We start from the raw sequence: 17,330 nt of genomic DNA on the forward strand, positions 1-17,330 counted from the left end.
TGCTGAACACAGGCAACTGCAGAACAGGTGGAAATTCCTTCTTCCTTTTTTTTTTTTACTATGCTGCCTATCTAATATTTGGCATACCTATGAGGTGAATTGAAGTTGCAATAAAGCATTTAGAATGCCTGTATGGGTTTCCTCCGGGTTCTCCGGTTTCCTCCCACCTCTGAAAGCATAGGTGGACTGGTTATATTACATTGTCCCTAGAGTTTTTGTGGTACCCTATCATAGACACCCCATCCAGGGTGCCTCACCGCCTCACCCCCAGTGTTCCTGGGATAGACTCTGGGTTCACCCTGACATTGACCAGGACAAAGCAGTTACTGAAAATGAATGAATTAACGAATATACTGTAGATGTAGAAACATTTTGTAAACATAACAAATGATAGCTTTAAAAAAAAAAAAAAAAAAAAAATACCCCAACATGTACACATTTTTCTACATGACCACAAGAGGGAGACATTACACTAGTGGCACATACTGGCTGTTTCCATTTTCCAGCTGTTTGTAGAATTTACATAATATAAGACACATACAATATACTACAGTATGTGCAGTACTTTTGATTTATTTATTTATATATTTCAAGTTTCTTAAGTCATCCTCGATTCCAGAAAGAATAAATCAAAAGTCAAGCTCCCCTATTTCGAAATAAAATATTTTTTTAAAAATCTACCAAAACATTCATGATGTTAGAGAGAATTTGCTCCCCTCTGGAATGAATATGTATAAGATAATACGTTATTAATCCCCAGATGGAGACATTTAGACACTGCACTGCACACAATGTCCAACTATAGACTACAGTGTCGAGCTTCGGGTGTGTTAAAGTCATTTCCCTTGTAAGTCGAATTGTTTATATCCTGTTACCATCAAAACAGGCGGAAAAAAAAGAGAGGACTCAAAAAACACATACAACCCCCCACTTTATAATCTACAGGTTAAACAGTATACTAACAGCGGGCTTGGCAACAATGTCCCAATGTCCTACACGCTGTCAACAAAATACCCCCAAACATTTCTCACATCTGTCGTCCCCTTTCATGGGCAAACTCCTAAAGCCACCGACCCCCGGAGTGAGTGAGTGAGAGAGAGAGAGAGAGAGAGAGAGAGAGAGAGAGAGGTGAAAGCCAACGCCCCACCACAGAAGGAAAGATTGTGTTGGCTGTAAAATATTCAGACTCCGTGGCTGTCCATTTCGCCCGCCTACTCCTGATTACTTCTCCGTGTTCACTTCACTCCAGAGTATCTTATCGCGTCTTAAGCGTTTATTTCCTCCATATTGGACTGCAAATAGACATATATAGTAATTAAAACACCTCGGGACTTCGGGGCATTTTCCACAGATTCTCCAGACAGGTTATTTCAGCCTACATATCTTACTGTAGTCTCCTGTTGCTAGGGACTGGAACCTGGTTATTAAAATGGCAGATACTGAAGCAAGTCCAACCTGTGTGGACAAACTGAAGGCTTATGTACGGACTCGGAAAGGGACCATACTGGCTGTGGAAATAGTAAGTGACCCTCTCTGGGCTTTCTTCGCCGTTGTTTACTTTTATTATATATATATATATATATATATATATATATATATATATATATATATATATATATATATATATATATATATAACTCTCTAGTAACGTAAATGAGCTATGGAGTAGGGTTAGACAGTTAGCACTGTTCCTGTCAGTAGCAACCTGTAGCTCTGTGAACTCTTGAGTTCTTCATGTCAGGGTTTGTTTTGTTTTTTTGTTTTTGTTTTTTTTAAAGTTATTTTTACGTTAGGAACAGCAGTTTCACCACATTTTCTAGTCAGAAATACTACTACTACTACTACTACTACTACTACTACTAATAATAATAATAATAATAATAATAATAATGAAAGCAGCTTATTAGTTGTCTCTCGAGCTAAATGGTCATGCAGGTTACACCTCCAAACATTTTATAAGTCTTTTTGTTTGTTTTAAAAGAGAAACGTGAAGCATTTACTTCAGAAATGATATATGTGTGTGTGTGTGTGTGTGTGTGTGTGTGTGTATAAAAAGGCATTTTATATTTGTATTTGCACACTGTAAATGTACATATTAGCATAGAGGTAGAGCAGTAATGCTGACACACCATAGCTAAGTCAACATTAGTATTGGTGACGGTCATTTCTCAGGGTCCTGTGTTCTCCAAGGTCTCATTTTCCCAGGGCCCTATTACCTTTTAAATTTTAAGCACCAAAGACACATTTAAATGAATAACATCATACATTAGTTTAAAATCCATCCTTCATCCAGACTTGAAATTTGGGAGAATGAACTAGGTTGCACACGCTGAACCCTCATTTGTGCGGCTCTAAAAATAGCTGTTGGTCTACATTCATACACTTCAACTCCATACATGAACAGTAGTGAAATGTATAGATTAAACTGAATTAATCCCAGCTCTCACTCTCATTCATGCTGAAGCCTAACTCCGGCTTTAATTCACCATATGTTCATTATGTGCCATGTTAATCTGGGGAACATAGCACCCTGGGAACATAGATACGCTTACAGTATTCTCTCATCACGTTTAGTGTTGACTGAAAGACTCTTTAACGTGTGTGTGTGTGTGGATGGTAAGGAGAGGTGGCGTGTAATTTTTGCCATTTGGTGCTGAGGTCAAGTCATAAAGGTTCACCTGTTTGCTTTACTCAAAAAAGTCAAAGGGATTCACCAACTGGACAAAGTACTAGGCTTGTATTGCGATTAAATTGCTGCACATTTTAATAATATTATAGCTAGCAATGCAGTGCCGAATGTTGAAAATGCCGCTTAAAATCCTTAAAATACAAAGACCTGTTTTCTGCCTGTTCAGAACTGGGTGGGCGTGTCAGATTCGGATCGAGTACGTTTACATGTAATTATTGACCTTATTCTGAATAAGACAATATTGTGATTAAGGTGTTTACATGAGTTGTTTTAGTATACTCCTTTCATGTTCCTGTTTTACATGTTATAGAACATAGATCGATTATCGGCACACGTAATTACGTTCCCACGCCACGCCGTCCGACGTTCCCTCCAGAATTTCACGTATCGTCATACGGTTCGTCTTCGTTATGATACTGTATACTGTTTTGAGTGTTTCATTTAAAATTTTACAAAAGCTTCAAGTGCAGTTAATTATTTATCATGCTACACGTGCAAATAGACGACTGCTTTAAGCCGTGGGCTGCGTCTGAAACCGCGTACTTACCTACTGTTTAGTAGCCGTATTATATGTATTTCTCCTACTATATAGTAGGGAAGTACGCGGTTTGGGACGCAGCCGTGCTCTCGTTTGCCGTCAAACGGTCGAGCGCTGCCGTGTATGTGTGTGTCCTGTCGCAAAATGCGGTGAAAACTCCCACACGACGTTAATAGTGTGATTAAGGTGTGTACATGTCTGTAATACACGTCAATAATGCGACTAAAACAGGAATACTCCACTCGTCTTAATTCCATTTGTGTTTACTTCGAGTATGACTTTAATCGGATTAAGGTCAGCAATAATCGCTGTTTACATGCTAGTTTCTTAATCAGAATATTGTCTTAATCGGGTTAATATCGGATTATTGTTGTCCATGTGAACGTACTGATTGACTCCGCAATATTCAGAGGAGCTTGCAGTTTTTCCGAATTACCGCAGTTTTGGGCCTAGACGCATCGTGTGGCGTCATCACGGCGCGCGTTCAGTCAAATCCCTCTTCGATTCACGTGCGTCGAACACGAGTACACGAGCTAAAAGGTCTCATTTACCTACAAACATCACTGCGAAAGACCGTGCAAAACAATTCCGTGCTATCTCGCCGATTCAAGTAGTGTTTCGCGTAAAAAAACAAAGCAAAAACCTCTGCAAATTGCATCGCAAGTTTTGAAAGAAGCCGCAGTAAATTCAAGCATTTATGGCTGCGACAATCACAAAAAAAGCTCCACGAAATCCTGTACATACTGACTAGCGCTTGAACAGTGTGTCGGAACGACCGAGTGATTCTTCCACAACGTTTCTCTTTATACGCACAATTCCTAACTGCTGCATTAGTGTATCTTGTACATGCTTCAAGATGCACAATGTTCACTGAAAGCAGCTAAATTAGACAAGATTGTGATTTCTCTGCGCTCCACTGCAATTTTTAGGTGGTTTTAAAGGTTTTGGCAGTGAAGCTTGGCAAGATTAGCTTAACGTCCGTGCATTTTTCCTGCTCAACTCAAATGCCAGAAGGACACACCAGATTAAAGAGATTCTTAACTGAGTAAATGAATAAATGAACGTGCGTTATTTTGCAGCCGGTCCCTACTAAACAGGAAGGAGCCCATTATGAAAACGAGTTAAAACCATTAATAACAATCAGCGAAATCATGACGCAGTTTCCTGACCACAGCATTCGCTCACCACAGCTTGAGGTTGGTCATGATCTTTACCTCAGTAGACCTGACTGCTAAACTGGTCGAACTGCCGAATTACCTGCGTAAAGTATTATTAGTATTTTATGATAATACATGCTAAATGTACTACTGTATGTGTAAAAAAAAAAAAAAATAGTTAGATACAAAGACTTACATTAATTATAACCTTGAATGACAGGAAAGGTACAATGCTGCATGATTGGATCACATCAAAACAACACAGTAGCATTATGATTAAAGATACCCTAATCCACAGAAATGTCAAAGTAGCCATTAACAGTAAAATAAGCAGTATTTAGCCCCACCCTGTCCAACGGCTTTCTCCCAGAATAGAGCAGACATAATGTAATGGCACGGTGGTTGTGTTCTAAAAACAGCAAAAAAAAAAAAAAAAAAAAGTTTAAACAGGGAAGGAACTGCTCTTATATAAGAAGCAGGAACATGCAGCATCTGCAAAAAAGCGTGTTTTCTGTATTTTAAAGAATGCACTAGTCAGCACGGCATGATTCATCCATCGGTATTTCAGGGAAACAACAGGTTTGTTGTTTCATTTTGCTTACACATACATTATGTCCAAAAACAACACTTTTTTTTTTTTTTGTGTGTGTGTACATTTTCTCCCCAATTTTGCCACCTTCCAGCCAGCTCCCCTCTATCATGTGACAGCTACCAACACGTGACCCCAACCAACTACTTCTTGCGGGTCACGCTGCTTCACAGGGCAGTGTAACACACTCTGATCCACCCTCTTCCTCTTACATGATCTCAAAGATTGGCTAATGTCACTGTGATTGATGGGGGAGCAAGAGTATGCCAAACTTCCCACTTAAAGAGCATGGTCACTTTGGATGACACGTCTCAGCAAATTAATGTGGAACTTCCTTTTTTTTTTTTTTTTTTTCTTTTTTTTTTTAACATAGGCTCAGTGCTAACTCGGCACTAAGCTGCTAAATTCTTCATGCTTATCCCCTTAGATGACAAAGATTGTCTAACTAGTAACACTCACGACGTGGGAGTCTTGGGAGAAGGACTATAGACTCTAGCCTTCTTTACAGAGAGGTAGCTGAGAATAATAAAATCTACCTTGACCCTTTACCATGTTCATCAGATTTTTATTTTTTTGCTTATCCAATCCATTTTTTCCCGCTTGTCCAGTCCAGCTGTCCAAGTTTCCGGTAGTATATTGCATCCTTCCTGAATTTTGGCTATCTAGGTCGTTTTAAGATGGATATTTTTACATAATCAGCGTTGCAGATTTTGTCAATCGCTTTTTTTTTTATAGCTTTACATCTTGCCCTTTTCCGTTAGACTGCTTCTTGTGTGCGAACAATCTCACAATCTCATAATCTTATGTTTACTCGTATCATCCAGAGTGCTTGCTGAACAGAGCTGTGCTCTCATATCCGCTCGAGTCCCATGACATTATACGCAGAATGGTGAATCTGGTGAAATTTAAGGCTTTTTTTTGTTTTGTTTAGATATTATAGTTTTGCACGTTGTGGTATACTTTGTATTTTAAAGAAGTACATATTCTTAAATATTCACTTTTCACTGAAGCGGCACAAGCATCGAACGAAAACAGCGTCTCATCCATGAGCCGTTTTATACCTTTCTAAAATATGAGGTTTCATTTAAAGAGTGAGTGCTATACTGGGAATTCACAGTAGAATACTGAGAAGCACAAGTTTCATGCCGGATGCCCTTCCTGATGCAACTCTCCCCATTTTAGAGACTTGGGACCGGCACTGAAAGTGCATGTAACCCTCGCCATTTTCCGGGCTTGCTACCAGCACTGAGACTGCAACCCTCCCCATTTTCCAGGCTTAGTACTGTAATGACACTGGCTACGGGCTTGGTACCAGCACTGAGAGTGCACGGGCTTGTAGAACCCTCCCCATTTTCCGGCCATGGTACCGGCACTGAGAGTTTACGGACTGTTAGGACCCTCCCCATTTACCGGCCAAGGTTCCCGGCACTGGGAGTGCATGTAACCCTCGCCATTTTCCGGGCTTGCTACCCGCACTGAGACTGCACTGGCTTGTACAACCCTCCCCATTTTCTGGGTTTAGTACTGTAATGGCACTGGCTATGGGCTTGGTACCGGCAATGAGAGTGCACGGACTTGTAGACCCCTCCCCATTTTCCGGCCATGGTACCGGCACTGAGAGTTTACTAATTGTTACAACCCTCCCCATTTTCGGCACTGAGAGTGCACAGGCTCCAGTGGCTGGGTTTGGTTCCCTGACCTGGACTCGAACCCGAGCAGCGACGATGAGATAGCTGCATGCTCACCTCAAGTCCACTAGGGAAACCTTCAGAGTCTGGTTCTATTCATGGCTAATGGTAGCCAAAGACTTCTCACTTTCACAGGAAGGGCTTGCAAACGGCCAACCACAACTCACGACGGTTTCACAGGTTGTTTCTTTTTTTTTTTTTTCAATCCAGTGACAATATCTTGCTCTGAAACGTGTCACATTTTCAAATGTTTGCTTTCCTGTCATAGACGAGTGCATATACACTTCTACACAATCATACCGCAACCTTCGAATCTGAAAGATTCTGAAGCTTGTGGCCGTGTCCTCATCCTCTAGACGAGTTCATTCCGAATGAATCTCGAGCTTGCCGAAGCACCGTGTCCGCCCGATGTCTTCTTTCTCTGTTTCTTTCTCGTTGCAGAAGTGGGTGTGTATCTGTAGCATGTGTTTTAATACCCGCTCAGTGTGTGTAGTACAAGTGTTTACTGATCTCTCAGCAGTGGGCGTCTGTAAAAGAGACCGTGATGCCAGCCTGAATAGAGGCTCATTGTGCGTTTGCTGGAGTTCAGTCAGCTGCTGAGAGGCAGCTTGTGCCAGTCTCCTCTCCTCATAAAGCTTCTATACATATGAGTATGAAGGAGGACTGGCTGCTTGCAGCACCTCTAACTCCCAACCCTGTCGCACCCTTGGAAAGTCTAATAGCCTAGACAGGCTTTATAATTGACCTGAAGCTCCCAAAGCTAACCTGAATTGGGTTGCAAATCTTGCTTAACTGCAAGGGTGTTTGTTTATATCTGATCAGTTTTTTTTTTTTTTTTCAACCAAGACCAAGGTTTTAACCACATTTATACTTTAGTCATGTTGTTAACTGAAAGGAGATCTAATCGCAAATCAGCACATTACACTTATGTTGAAGATTTGGAAATGTTGCAGTCTGGATTTACTTGTGAACGGAAACAAAAATCGGCTTGCCAAGAGTGATGTATTAATATACAAGTCAAAGTAAAAGTCTTTTCAATAAAAGAGCAATCCTGACCAAGTTAGAGAATAATAAGGTCAAATAATCTGTTTGAGAAAGACTAAATGTATTACAAATGAAACTTTAGTAGATAATTATGCTTGCTTCCAATATTTTCCCATCACACGTTTGCTTCAAATACGTCGAGAAGGCGTACATTCGGTAGCATTAGTTAATCTTAAGCCGTTTCCAGCCCAGCGCTTGTATTTCATTAACACCTGAAGGTTTGCCGAGAGCGTTAAACATTTGTCAGGCTAAGCGGATTGAGCTCAGAGAGGGGTATTAAAGGAAAAGTGCAGGCGGGAATTTACGAGCGTACCCCATGCTGGCGTCAGTTCACAAAAGTGGGTTGTAAAGAATGCTAGCTTTCTTTTTTTTTTTTCTTTCTTTTTTTTTCTGTTTCACCAGGCTTCTCTGCTGGGAGACATGCTTGGCTGAGACTGCTTGATAAGACACTAGCAAAAAATGTTAGTCATTCAGGAATGTTCATGCGAGTGGAGCCCAACCCCACTATGGTGTGGAGTTCAAACCACACCCTAACATGGTTGGTTCAGTTAACCAATGGCGTGTATGCACGGTTGATTTAAGCACCAGGAGTGTTAGATAAGAGGTGGAACTCTTTGGACTTTAAACTTCGTGTATATGCGACAAACTCGCTGGTTGTGAGAGGTGCGACTGCTATAGGACAAATGTGAATAAAGCGAAACGGAGGACAGTATAGGAGTCCTCTGGATTCCGTTTCACATTTACACCACAGTACACATGTTTGCATAATATTAAAATATCTCAAACCATTATGAACAAAAGCGTATTAATGGAATGAACACCTGTACATTCATGCAATTATCACGCACAACAGTGTTCTAGAGATCATTCAGAACGAAGGAAATTATGATGCGTCATTGTACAAAACTGGTTTTGCTCTGACAAATCGAATCTAACAAGTCTAACAAATGGACATGCCTCATCATTTCTAACCCTTCTGTGTTATCCGAAAGTCTGACGTTAACCCGAAATGAGCACAAGTTCCAGTGAGCTGAAGTTTCTGTATAGTGTGTGCACACTGTTTCCTAGGCAACGGTTTTGTTGTGTTGCTGTGTTGATCTTTATCCGTTCACAGTTAGTAAACTGTGACACCAGCAACCTGTCAAGCGTCGCTGGCGCTGCCAGAGAGAGGAGAGTCACATCGTGGTTTCGTAGATGTGTAACTTCACATTGATGATACAGTAAACCACAGAAATCCTCAAGAGATGTCGGAATGTTGTGTTGCACGTTTTTGGCCAATGTGAATAATCTGGGCACTGTAAAATATGGCCCTGCTGTCTGTGCAGGAAAGCTCTCGGTACTCTCTCCCCTGAAAATCACTTGCCTGTTATGGGCGTCTGAAGACGGCAGTTGGTGTCTCCTTCCAAGTGTATTCGGTTGCCGTATGATGCACAGCTGCACCGACAGATGCACATGTCGCATAGGAAGCATGGGCTGAAGCTCACTCTCGGGTACCAAACTGTACTTTTCTTTGTCGTTGGGTGTGACCATCAAGGGTACATCTTTTGTACTTTTAGTATGCAAAGGTTTTACCTGAGACGGTGCATTTGGTACACCTCTGGTCCTTAATGACTAAGTATGTACATAATTTTTTTTATATATATATATATATATATAGGTATTGTCATGTTTTCTTGTGAGGGACACACGATATGACCAAAAGTTTGTGGACACCTGACCTTCATTATATATATATATATTTCTGTCAACAAACAAAGTTTGAAGCACACAATTGTACAGGATGTCTTCGTATTCTGTAGCATTACAGTTTGCCTTTGGTGGAACTAAGAGGCGCAAACATGTTCCAGCATGACAATACTCATGTACACAAAGCAAGGTTTGCCAAGGTTGAAGTTGAAGAACTCAAGTGTCCTGCACCAGAGCCCTAACATCAACCAAAGTGAACACCTTTGGGATGAACTGGAACGCCGACTGCACCCCGGGCCTTCTCATAGCACATCAGTGTCCGACCTCTTGTGGATGAAAGAGCACGAAACACATCCCAACGGCCACGCTCTAAAATCTAGCGAAAAGCCTTCCCAGGAGAGTGGAGGGGGACTTAATCTGGAATGGGATGTCCAAGAAGCGTATGTGTTTGATCGTCAGGTGTCTACAAACTTTTGGCCATATAGTGTACATAGTAAAGGTACAACAAACAACGTATCCGTTATGGTACCATTCCAGCGGCGAGAAAAAGTGCAGTTTGGTACCATAATTTCTCTAAAAGTGCTCCTTGGTTAGTAGCTGTTTTGCGGTAGAGATGAACTAGCTGTTGGGTGGGAATTGGTAACGGCCAGTTGAAATAAATTGGAGTAAAAGCAAAAGATATTATACAGTATCCCAGTATTTAATCCCAATTGCGCATTGCATGTGTCGTTCATTTTATATATTATTTTGTATCCTTATAATGTTGTCAATGATTGATTAGTTCAACAGAATAACAAATGCAGCGCAAAGCAGGGCAGGTAAGCAACTACACACTGACTACACAGAATACAAACGTTATTAAGATAAACTCGATGTGCACACAGGCCTGGCACCACATGGGGGCAATTATTGTAAGCTATTAGACATGACAAAATAAATGTGAATAATTTACCAGGATAAATAAATAAATGATCAGTAACACCTGCTGGACGCTGCATAGCAGGAAGACGCTCATTACAGGATGAATGAGGATCGTCAGTGTTGAGATATGGGTCAGACATAACAAAAGAACAAATTGTATGGATATACTGTATAAAAACGACAGAACCCTGACCTTCAGTTGTACAGAATAGTGAACGGTCTCTTCATCTGCGTTGTTAATTAGTGGAAATAAATCACAGTAATCAGCTGTATTGGGAACACTGGCTTTTGCGTTAGTTTATTTTTAAATTCGTAATATGTACCTAAGATTTGTGCGTATTGTAGGCATGTGAAGCAATTTCTCTCTTGTTTGTAGCAGAGGTGATGCACCGAATGAACGAATCATCTTGAAGTGCTGGATGTTCATTTTCATGTATAAATTTAACTTCTTTTTTTTTTTTTATCTTGAAACTACAATCTGTCCTTTCGAAAAGACATTCTTCCACAAAGCCAGACTGACGATAAATAAAACAAATAAGCTAAAATATAAAACTAGCACACATGGTTTGCGTGTTCTCTTGCTTTCAGGTGGTGTATCAAATCCCTACTGGAAAATAGGTTTGTGTGATACTGTTTTTATTTTGCGATTTAACATGAATAAAAATCAAGCTGAATTATTTAATTGTCCAGAACTGGTAGCTTTTCCCTAAAGACAGGGAAAGTGAGCGTTTCTACTATTTCAGGTTTAACCCTCTTGTTAGGTTGTGGAGGGGGAAAAAAGTTACATCCATTATGTTATGGGTCAAAATGACTTCCACCGTTTAAATACGCACAAGAACAGCAAAGAACAGCTTCAACCCTTTATTACGGCTTGTCCGAGAAGAAATTTTTGCATAGAAGTCCATGACCCTAAATGAGGAAAGTCCACATATTTCAAAGTGGAAAAAGAGAGATTAAGCAGTATTTCAGACAGCTTAAATGTGGAAATGAGTCAAACTGACCCATAACATAATATAGGAGGGTTAAGGAGAGTATGGGAGGGTGTAAAAATATGATCAACTCTGCAGTCTGGAACTGCTTGCTGGCGGTGGCAATCGGAAAAACTCTGCTGGATGGTGATTGTGCAATAATGCGTAGGAACAGTAATTACACACCTACATTTTTTAAAAATATAATAATGCACATCGGTTGTTTAATGTCCGTATGGCCTGTTTGAAGTGTCTTACCATGTCTGAGTGCTGGCTGGGGCAGTAGAACAAAGAAACAGTGTGTTTAACATAGATGATTAAATTAATGATGCAATTTTCCAGAGTAGACCAAACTGGCACTAGCTGACACGTGCAAGGCCTAGGTGGCATCATTCATACTTCAGCCACACCCCAAAAAACCCCAAATCTGTATATATATACCGTAAAGGAAATCATCAGCATTGCAAAATTTTCTGCAGCAAGATATTTCTACATTTCCTCTAGACTACCTCTAATGCCCTCTTTCCGTCAGTTCCCCAAACTCATGAGCAGCTGCTGCTGTGACCAATTTGAGGCATATGTACAAGCACAGGTGCCACATCTGCCAGCATGTGTGCAAACTCTGATGCCCTCTAAGCTGACCGAATGCATTTAAAAAAAAAAAAAACTTTAACAATACAAGTGATGAAAATGTGATGTTAATTACCACGCTGTTGATGTCGCCTGTTTGGATGCTGAGTCAGTCTAATGTTCACACACAGAGAGTCGAATTTCCCCACGTTGTAACGCAGGATGGCCTTGCAAAGTTTTTGCTTTTATTTCTCGATTTTTTCCCCCAATTTATTCCACTCATGATAGCATGGTCCGCCATAGGTAGTAACGTTAATAGCAGTAGGACACGGGATAGTAGTGGATTTGCCTGTTCATAGATCTTTATTAGGGCAGAGAGATGTAGAGGTGTTCCTAGCATATTTGAGTAGCTTCTCGGGTGTTAAAAACATTAAATCTATTATTATACAAATAATTATTTTGCCACTTAATAATTAAATGATCAATTATGCCACTTCACGGTACCTGCCGTGATCTACTCTTGCAGCCCATCCGCCTTGACGTTTTGTGCATTCTGAGATGCTTTTCTGCTCACCATGGTTGTAAAGAGTGGTTATTTGAGTTACCGTAGGATTCCTCAAACCAGTCTGGCCATTCTCCGCTGACCTCTTTCAACAGAACCACAGAGCTGATGCTCACAGGATGGGAGGCGGGGGGGGGATGGGTCTTCTTTTTTTTCTAACCATTCTGGAAAAACTCTAGATACCGTTGTGCATGAAAATTTCAAAGAAATCATCAGTTTCTGAAATACTCAAACCAGCCTTGGACCCAAAAAACATTGCCATGCTTTTAGATGTGAGTAATAACTGAAGCTCTAGATCAGTTGCTGCATGATTGGGGTTTTTTTTTGGGGGGGGGGGGGGGGTAAAATGTCCGTATTTACATAATACATCCTATTAAAGTGGCCTATCGAATAGTTCAAGGATACTTTAAGCAGCGTTTTTACACGATGGAGTGATTAGGTTTGTGTCATGCAAGCAGGGCACAGGAGGTGGCAAATTTCCCTTGGCAGTTGTTTTATCAACACATTTGAATTTACCGTAGCAACAGTGAGTCACAGCGGTTAATTGCACTCTTAGTTATTGGAATCTGAAGCCTAAACACTGCAGGTGGATTACTTCCTTAGCATTTGCATTTAGCACTTTGATGAGTGATTAGAGGATATAGACATTAAATACGGTGGGCTTGTTGCAAAATTCCCCTTGCTTGGCAGTTAGATTCATTACTCGCTTTAGCCGACTAGTCATCGCTTTGGTTCTGTTCTATTGATCCAGTCCTGCATTTTAACCGCAGCATAATAAATAGACGACCGTACCAAAATAACAGCTGTAGAAATAGAGAGCGTATGAACGAAGGGATCCGAGTGTCGGAGGTGAATGGAGTATACTTAGCGCAGAGTGACTTCTGTAATAGGCAGGATTATGGGCTCTTCATGTGAAACCTTGTAAGGCTCCTCCATACACAACCCCCAATTTTAGCATGGGGTGTGGAACGCAGTGGGAACACGAGACATGCTTTTCTCACCTTTCTCACCAAGGTTTTTCATTTAAAAAAAGAGAACAATAAGTTTAAGTAGCCCCACAAAGAATTTGTCACGTGGGTGTGAACAGACACCTAAGCTGGTGAGTAATGTAGGCTACTACGGGTGCTGAATTTTGGCTTCATGGTAACCGCTATTTAGACAACATTGAATAAGAGAGGCCATACCGGGTGCGTCAGTGACATCAGCATCAATGAGACCAGTATTTGAAGTATGAAATGAATATACATGTGAATGGATATCACAGCACATACAACATATTTACAGTACACTATAAGTCAAACATACGGACACACTGGATTGAATCTACTGTATATTTTTCATAGTTAAGTAAAGACATTCTGATAAAGGCTTATGGTTAAAATTCATTTCTTAAGACAGCTGTAAATGTGTTGACTTACTGCTGTATCCAGATGCACTTTTAACAACCGGTTTTTACATAAATGTCCCCCCAAGCAAGTAGAGATTTGGGCAACGAATTGTGCAAAACGTCATCGTTAAGAATTTCAAATAGCACTAACACTCCTTCACTGGCTGTAGAAAACACAAACACACAGCTCCATAGTAGACTGGTGTACGAGACTGCAGAAATCCGATTTGAGGAACAAATTAAGAATGAAAAATGCTGTTTGTTTGCTTTTTTGTTTTTTTTTTTACCAGGGGACATCATTTGCATAGAATTGCCCGGAAGCAGATAACAATACATACACGACTGATGATTAAATGACAACGATAAAGGAATAATATTGATGTGGTACAATATTAACAAGACAAAGCTTGAATCTCTAAAATGCAACAGGGTAGCAGGGATGGCATGCGCAATCCTCTGGCATTAAGAGTGATACCAACCAATCATTGGTGCCTGTGAGCTCATGTATGTGGAAGAGGGCAGACAGCACTTTCCTCTGAGTGTGTTAGTGGAGGTTGCAGTGTCCTACCACGTCATGGTTAACGGTCACCGATGTAATCGCTTTGGTCGATAATATGCATAGTTTTGAACCATATTACAGTATACCTTAACCTCATCTCCTTTTCTCTCTGTGTGTCTTTTTGTAGCTCCTGAGCTTTATCATCATCATCTGTTACGCAGCATCAGCATATGGCGGATATTCAGCAGTGGCTATTTGTGAGATGGTCTTTGCCATCGTCTTCTTCGTCATCTTCATGATGCAGTTGGATAAGCAGTTCCTGGTTGTCAACTGGCTTTGGAGTGTGAGTAATATACAAAGTTCATTCACCTCTGTTTAGGCGCCAGCAGGAGGATATATACCAGTATACAAACATATGAAGTGAGTGATCACATGAAGCTACACATGAAACTGCGTTTTTATGCGCATTAGTTTCTCACGAAATACATCTAAGCTAACATAGCATCTTGTCTCTGCCACCGTCTGTCTTGAATAGTACAGCTCCCGTTTCTAATGGAAAGCAATTGTTTGAAAGTGTATTCCAAACCATACGTTACAGTTTTATGAGCTAACTTCTCACACGATTCAATACTTCGGACTTAAAGCAGCAGAGAAAGATTTGAACGATGTAATATCTTTTGGATGAAAAGCTTCGTATATTTATTTTAGGCTTAGTGCTTAGAGACAGAACTAAACGTACCTTTTGTTGTTCTTTCTTGCCTGCTTTAGGATTTGTTCCGTGCCGGGATTGGTGCACTGCTGTTCATCATCACCTCCCTGATTTGTGTGATCGGCGGAGCCGGAGACGGAGCGCGCATCGCAGGGGGGGTCAGAACTTTCTTTCCGAATTTACTTTTGCCTTTGAAACACGTGTTAAAGTCAAATTAAGTTTTGCACTACAGTATGTGTTCATTAAGTCATAGCCTCCTCTTAACAGTTATACTGTACGTCTTGACGTATGAGACGTTTTACATTTGTAATAGAAGTAAACCAGGTTAGCACGTTTGCCTCGCACCTCCAGGGTTGGGGGTTCGATTCCCGCCTTCGCAATGTGCGCTTGGAGTTTGCATGTTCTCCCCTGTGTTTCGGGGGTTTCCTCTCCGAATCCAAAGACATTGTAGGTTGACCGACATCTCTAAATTCTCCGTAGTGTGTGTGAATGGGTGTGTAAGTGTGTGTGCGATTGTGCCCTGCGATGGGTCGTCCAGAGTGTCCCCCACATTCCAGGCTCCTCGTGACTCTGTGCAGGATAAGAGCTACAGAAAATGGATGGATTGGACGGACGGACGGATGGATAAATGCATTGACGTCTCGGATGATGTGAAATTTATAGAACTGAAATGTTGTTTTGAAGCTTACTGAAGCTGTTTTGACCCAAGAATAACAAAATGAACTACAATTGACTGGTCTTCTAATATAAACATTTCAACAAAAAGTCATTTTACTACTTTTTACACTCCCTCTATCTCTCCCAGCTGTTCACACACATCTGCCACGAGGAGCATCTCAATATGAACGTTATTTTCCGGCCTCGGTGAAACCGCAGTGGATAATCTGTGCTCTTCTCTGTTACAGGTGTTTGGACTTATCGCTGGCATTCTGTTTGGTTATGATACCTACACAATTTTTGCAGAAATCAAGAGCACCCGAGGGCAGTCTGCCGTTTCCACAGGTCTAGATTGCTTTCTGTAACACGTACTGTATATACACATCCACACACACTCGCTGGTCAGACGTTATGCTAATGAACCATAATGGGATTTATACATTTAGGTTAAATGCAACTGATTTGCAGGTTTTATCTTTTGTGTTTAGTACTCCTGTTCTTAATTTTTATTATTGTTGTTGTTGTGTTTTCCCCCCACAGATGCTTGAACACTATTATAACAGCAACAGCACCCGCTTGGGAAGACTTGGGGAAGAAACAAGGGATTGAAACATGGCAAACTAAGAACGATGAGGTCAATGTTGTGGAGTTGTGAACGCTGCACAATGTTCAAAACATGACACAAACGAACTGAAATATCTGAGCTAGTTAAAGGGAGGCACTGTATATGATAGCAAGTTGTAATTATTCCTGCTTAAACCAAAGCACCACAAATATTTTGACATGATGTCGTCAGGCCTCTTTTTTATAGCAAATATTTCAGCCTGTCGAAGCACTAACATTTTAGGGTATGACAAAACAGCTCGTTTTAACATCACAGGACTAGGGACATGACTAGGGAATTCAGAAAGGAACGGACGAGACGGATCAAGCTTTTAAAATGCTCAGTCCGTCTTTTCCAAGTCAAAAAGGGAACATCACACCAAGTAAGGGAACTGCAGAGAAGAAATCTTGGTTCCATTTAGGTTTGGAGCTGTGTTGAGTCTGTTTTTTTTTTAAATAAATAAATAAATACAATGTCCACTTGAATTGGCAAGGTGGAACGTTTCAGCCACAATTGACTTATTTCTAACAACTAATATTTGATAATTGTATGGGTTATAGTTGTGCATTTGCATAAAATAATTAATCTGAAGTACTACGATAGTAGAGGTGAGATGTTTCTCTCTAGTTTTTTTTTTTTTTTTAAATACTAGCCGTCAAATGAATAGAAGTAATACTATAAAATTTATAACAGTGCTTTGCGATATTTCTGTTACAGATTTGTTTAATGTTTTGTTAGAATGTTGTTAATTGACGTTTTCCTCCGTTTTCATTTAACAGTAACAGGGAAAATCAAGGGTGCTACCACACCCTGATGTTTGAATGATTGACCCAAGTTCCAAATGTAGATTATAGAAGGTTTTTCGTGTTTAAACATGTTCACTGTACACTTGCAACAGGAATAAACCTTGAATGCAACCTCACTCTTGTATTAGTTAATAATGTTTCTACAGGAAACGGATAAAAAAACACCTTTTTTTTGGACTATAAAGAACAATAGTATGTATTCGCGCAGTGATTTGATATTGCACTGTTTTCCTTAATCTGTGATCTGATCTAAATT

General features: G+C 40.4%; 1 protein-coding gene across 1 annotated transcript; it reads left to right on the plus strand.

The window, feature by feature from the left end:
* Nucleotides 1-1,125: 1,125 nt before the first annotated feature.
* Nucleotides 1,126-16,716, plus strand: plp2b (proteolipid protein 2b). Its single transcript, XM_017468732.3, has 5 exons — nucleotides 1,126-1,519; nucleotides 14,486-14,641; nucleotides 15,067-15,165; nucleotides 15,913-16,009; nucleotides 16,205-16,716. The coding sequence occupies exons 1-5, from the start codon at nucleotides 1,430-1,432 to the stop codon at nucleotides 16,210-16,212; spliced, it is 450 nt and encodes a 149-aa protein (XP_017324221.1). The 5' UTR covers nucleotides 1,126-1,429; the 3' UTR covers nucleotides 16,213-16,716.
* The last annotated feature ends 614 nt before the right edge of the window (nucleotides 16,717-17,330 follow it).

The sequence above is a fragment of the Ictalurus punctatus genome, chromosome 5 (assembly GCF_001660625.3).
Source record: "Ictalurus punctatus breed USDA103 chromosome 5, Coco_2.0, whole genome shotgun sequence".
NCBI classification, from domain to species: Eukaryota; Metazoa; Chordata; class Actinopteri; order Siluriformes; family Ictaluridae; genus Ictalurus; species Ictalurus punctatus.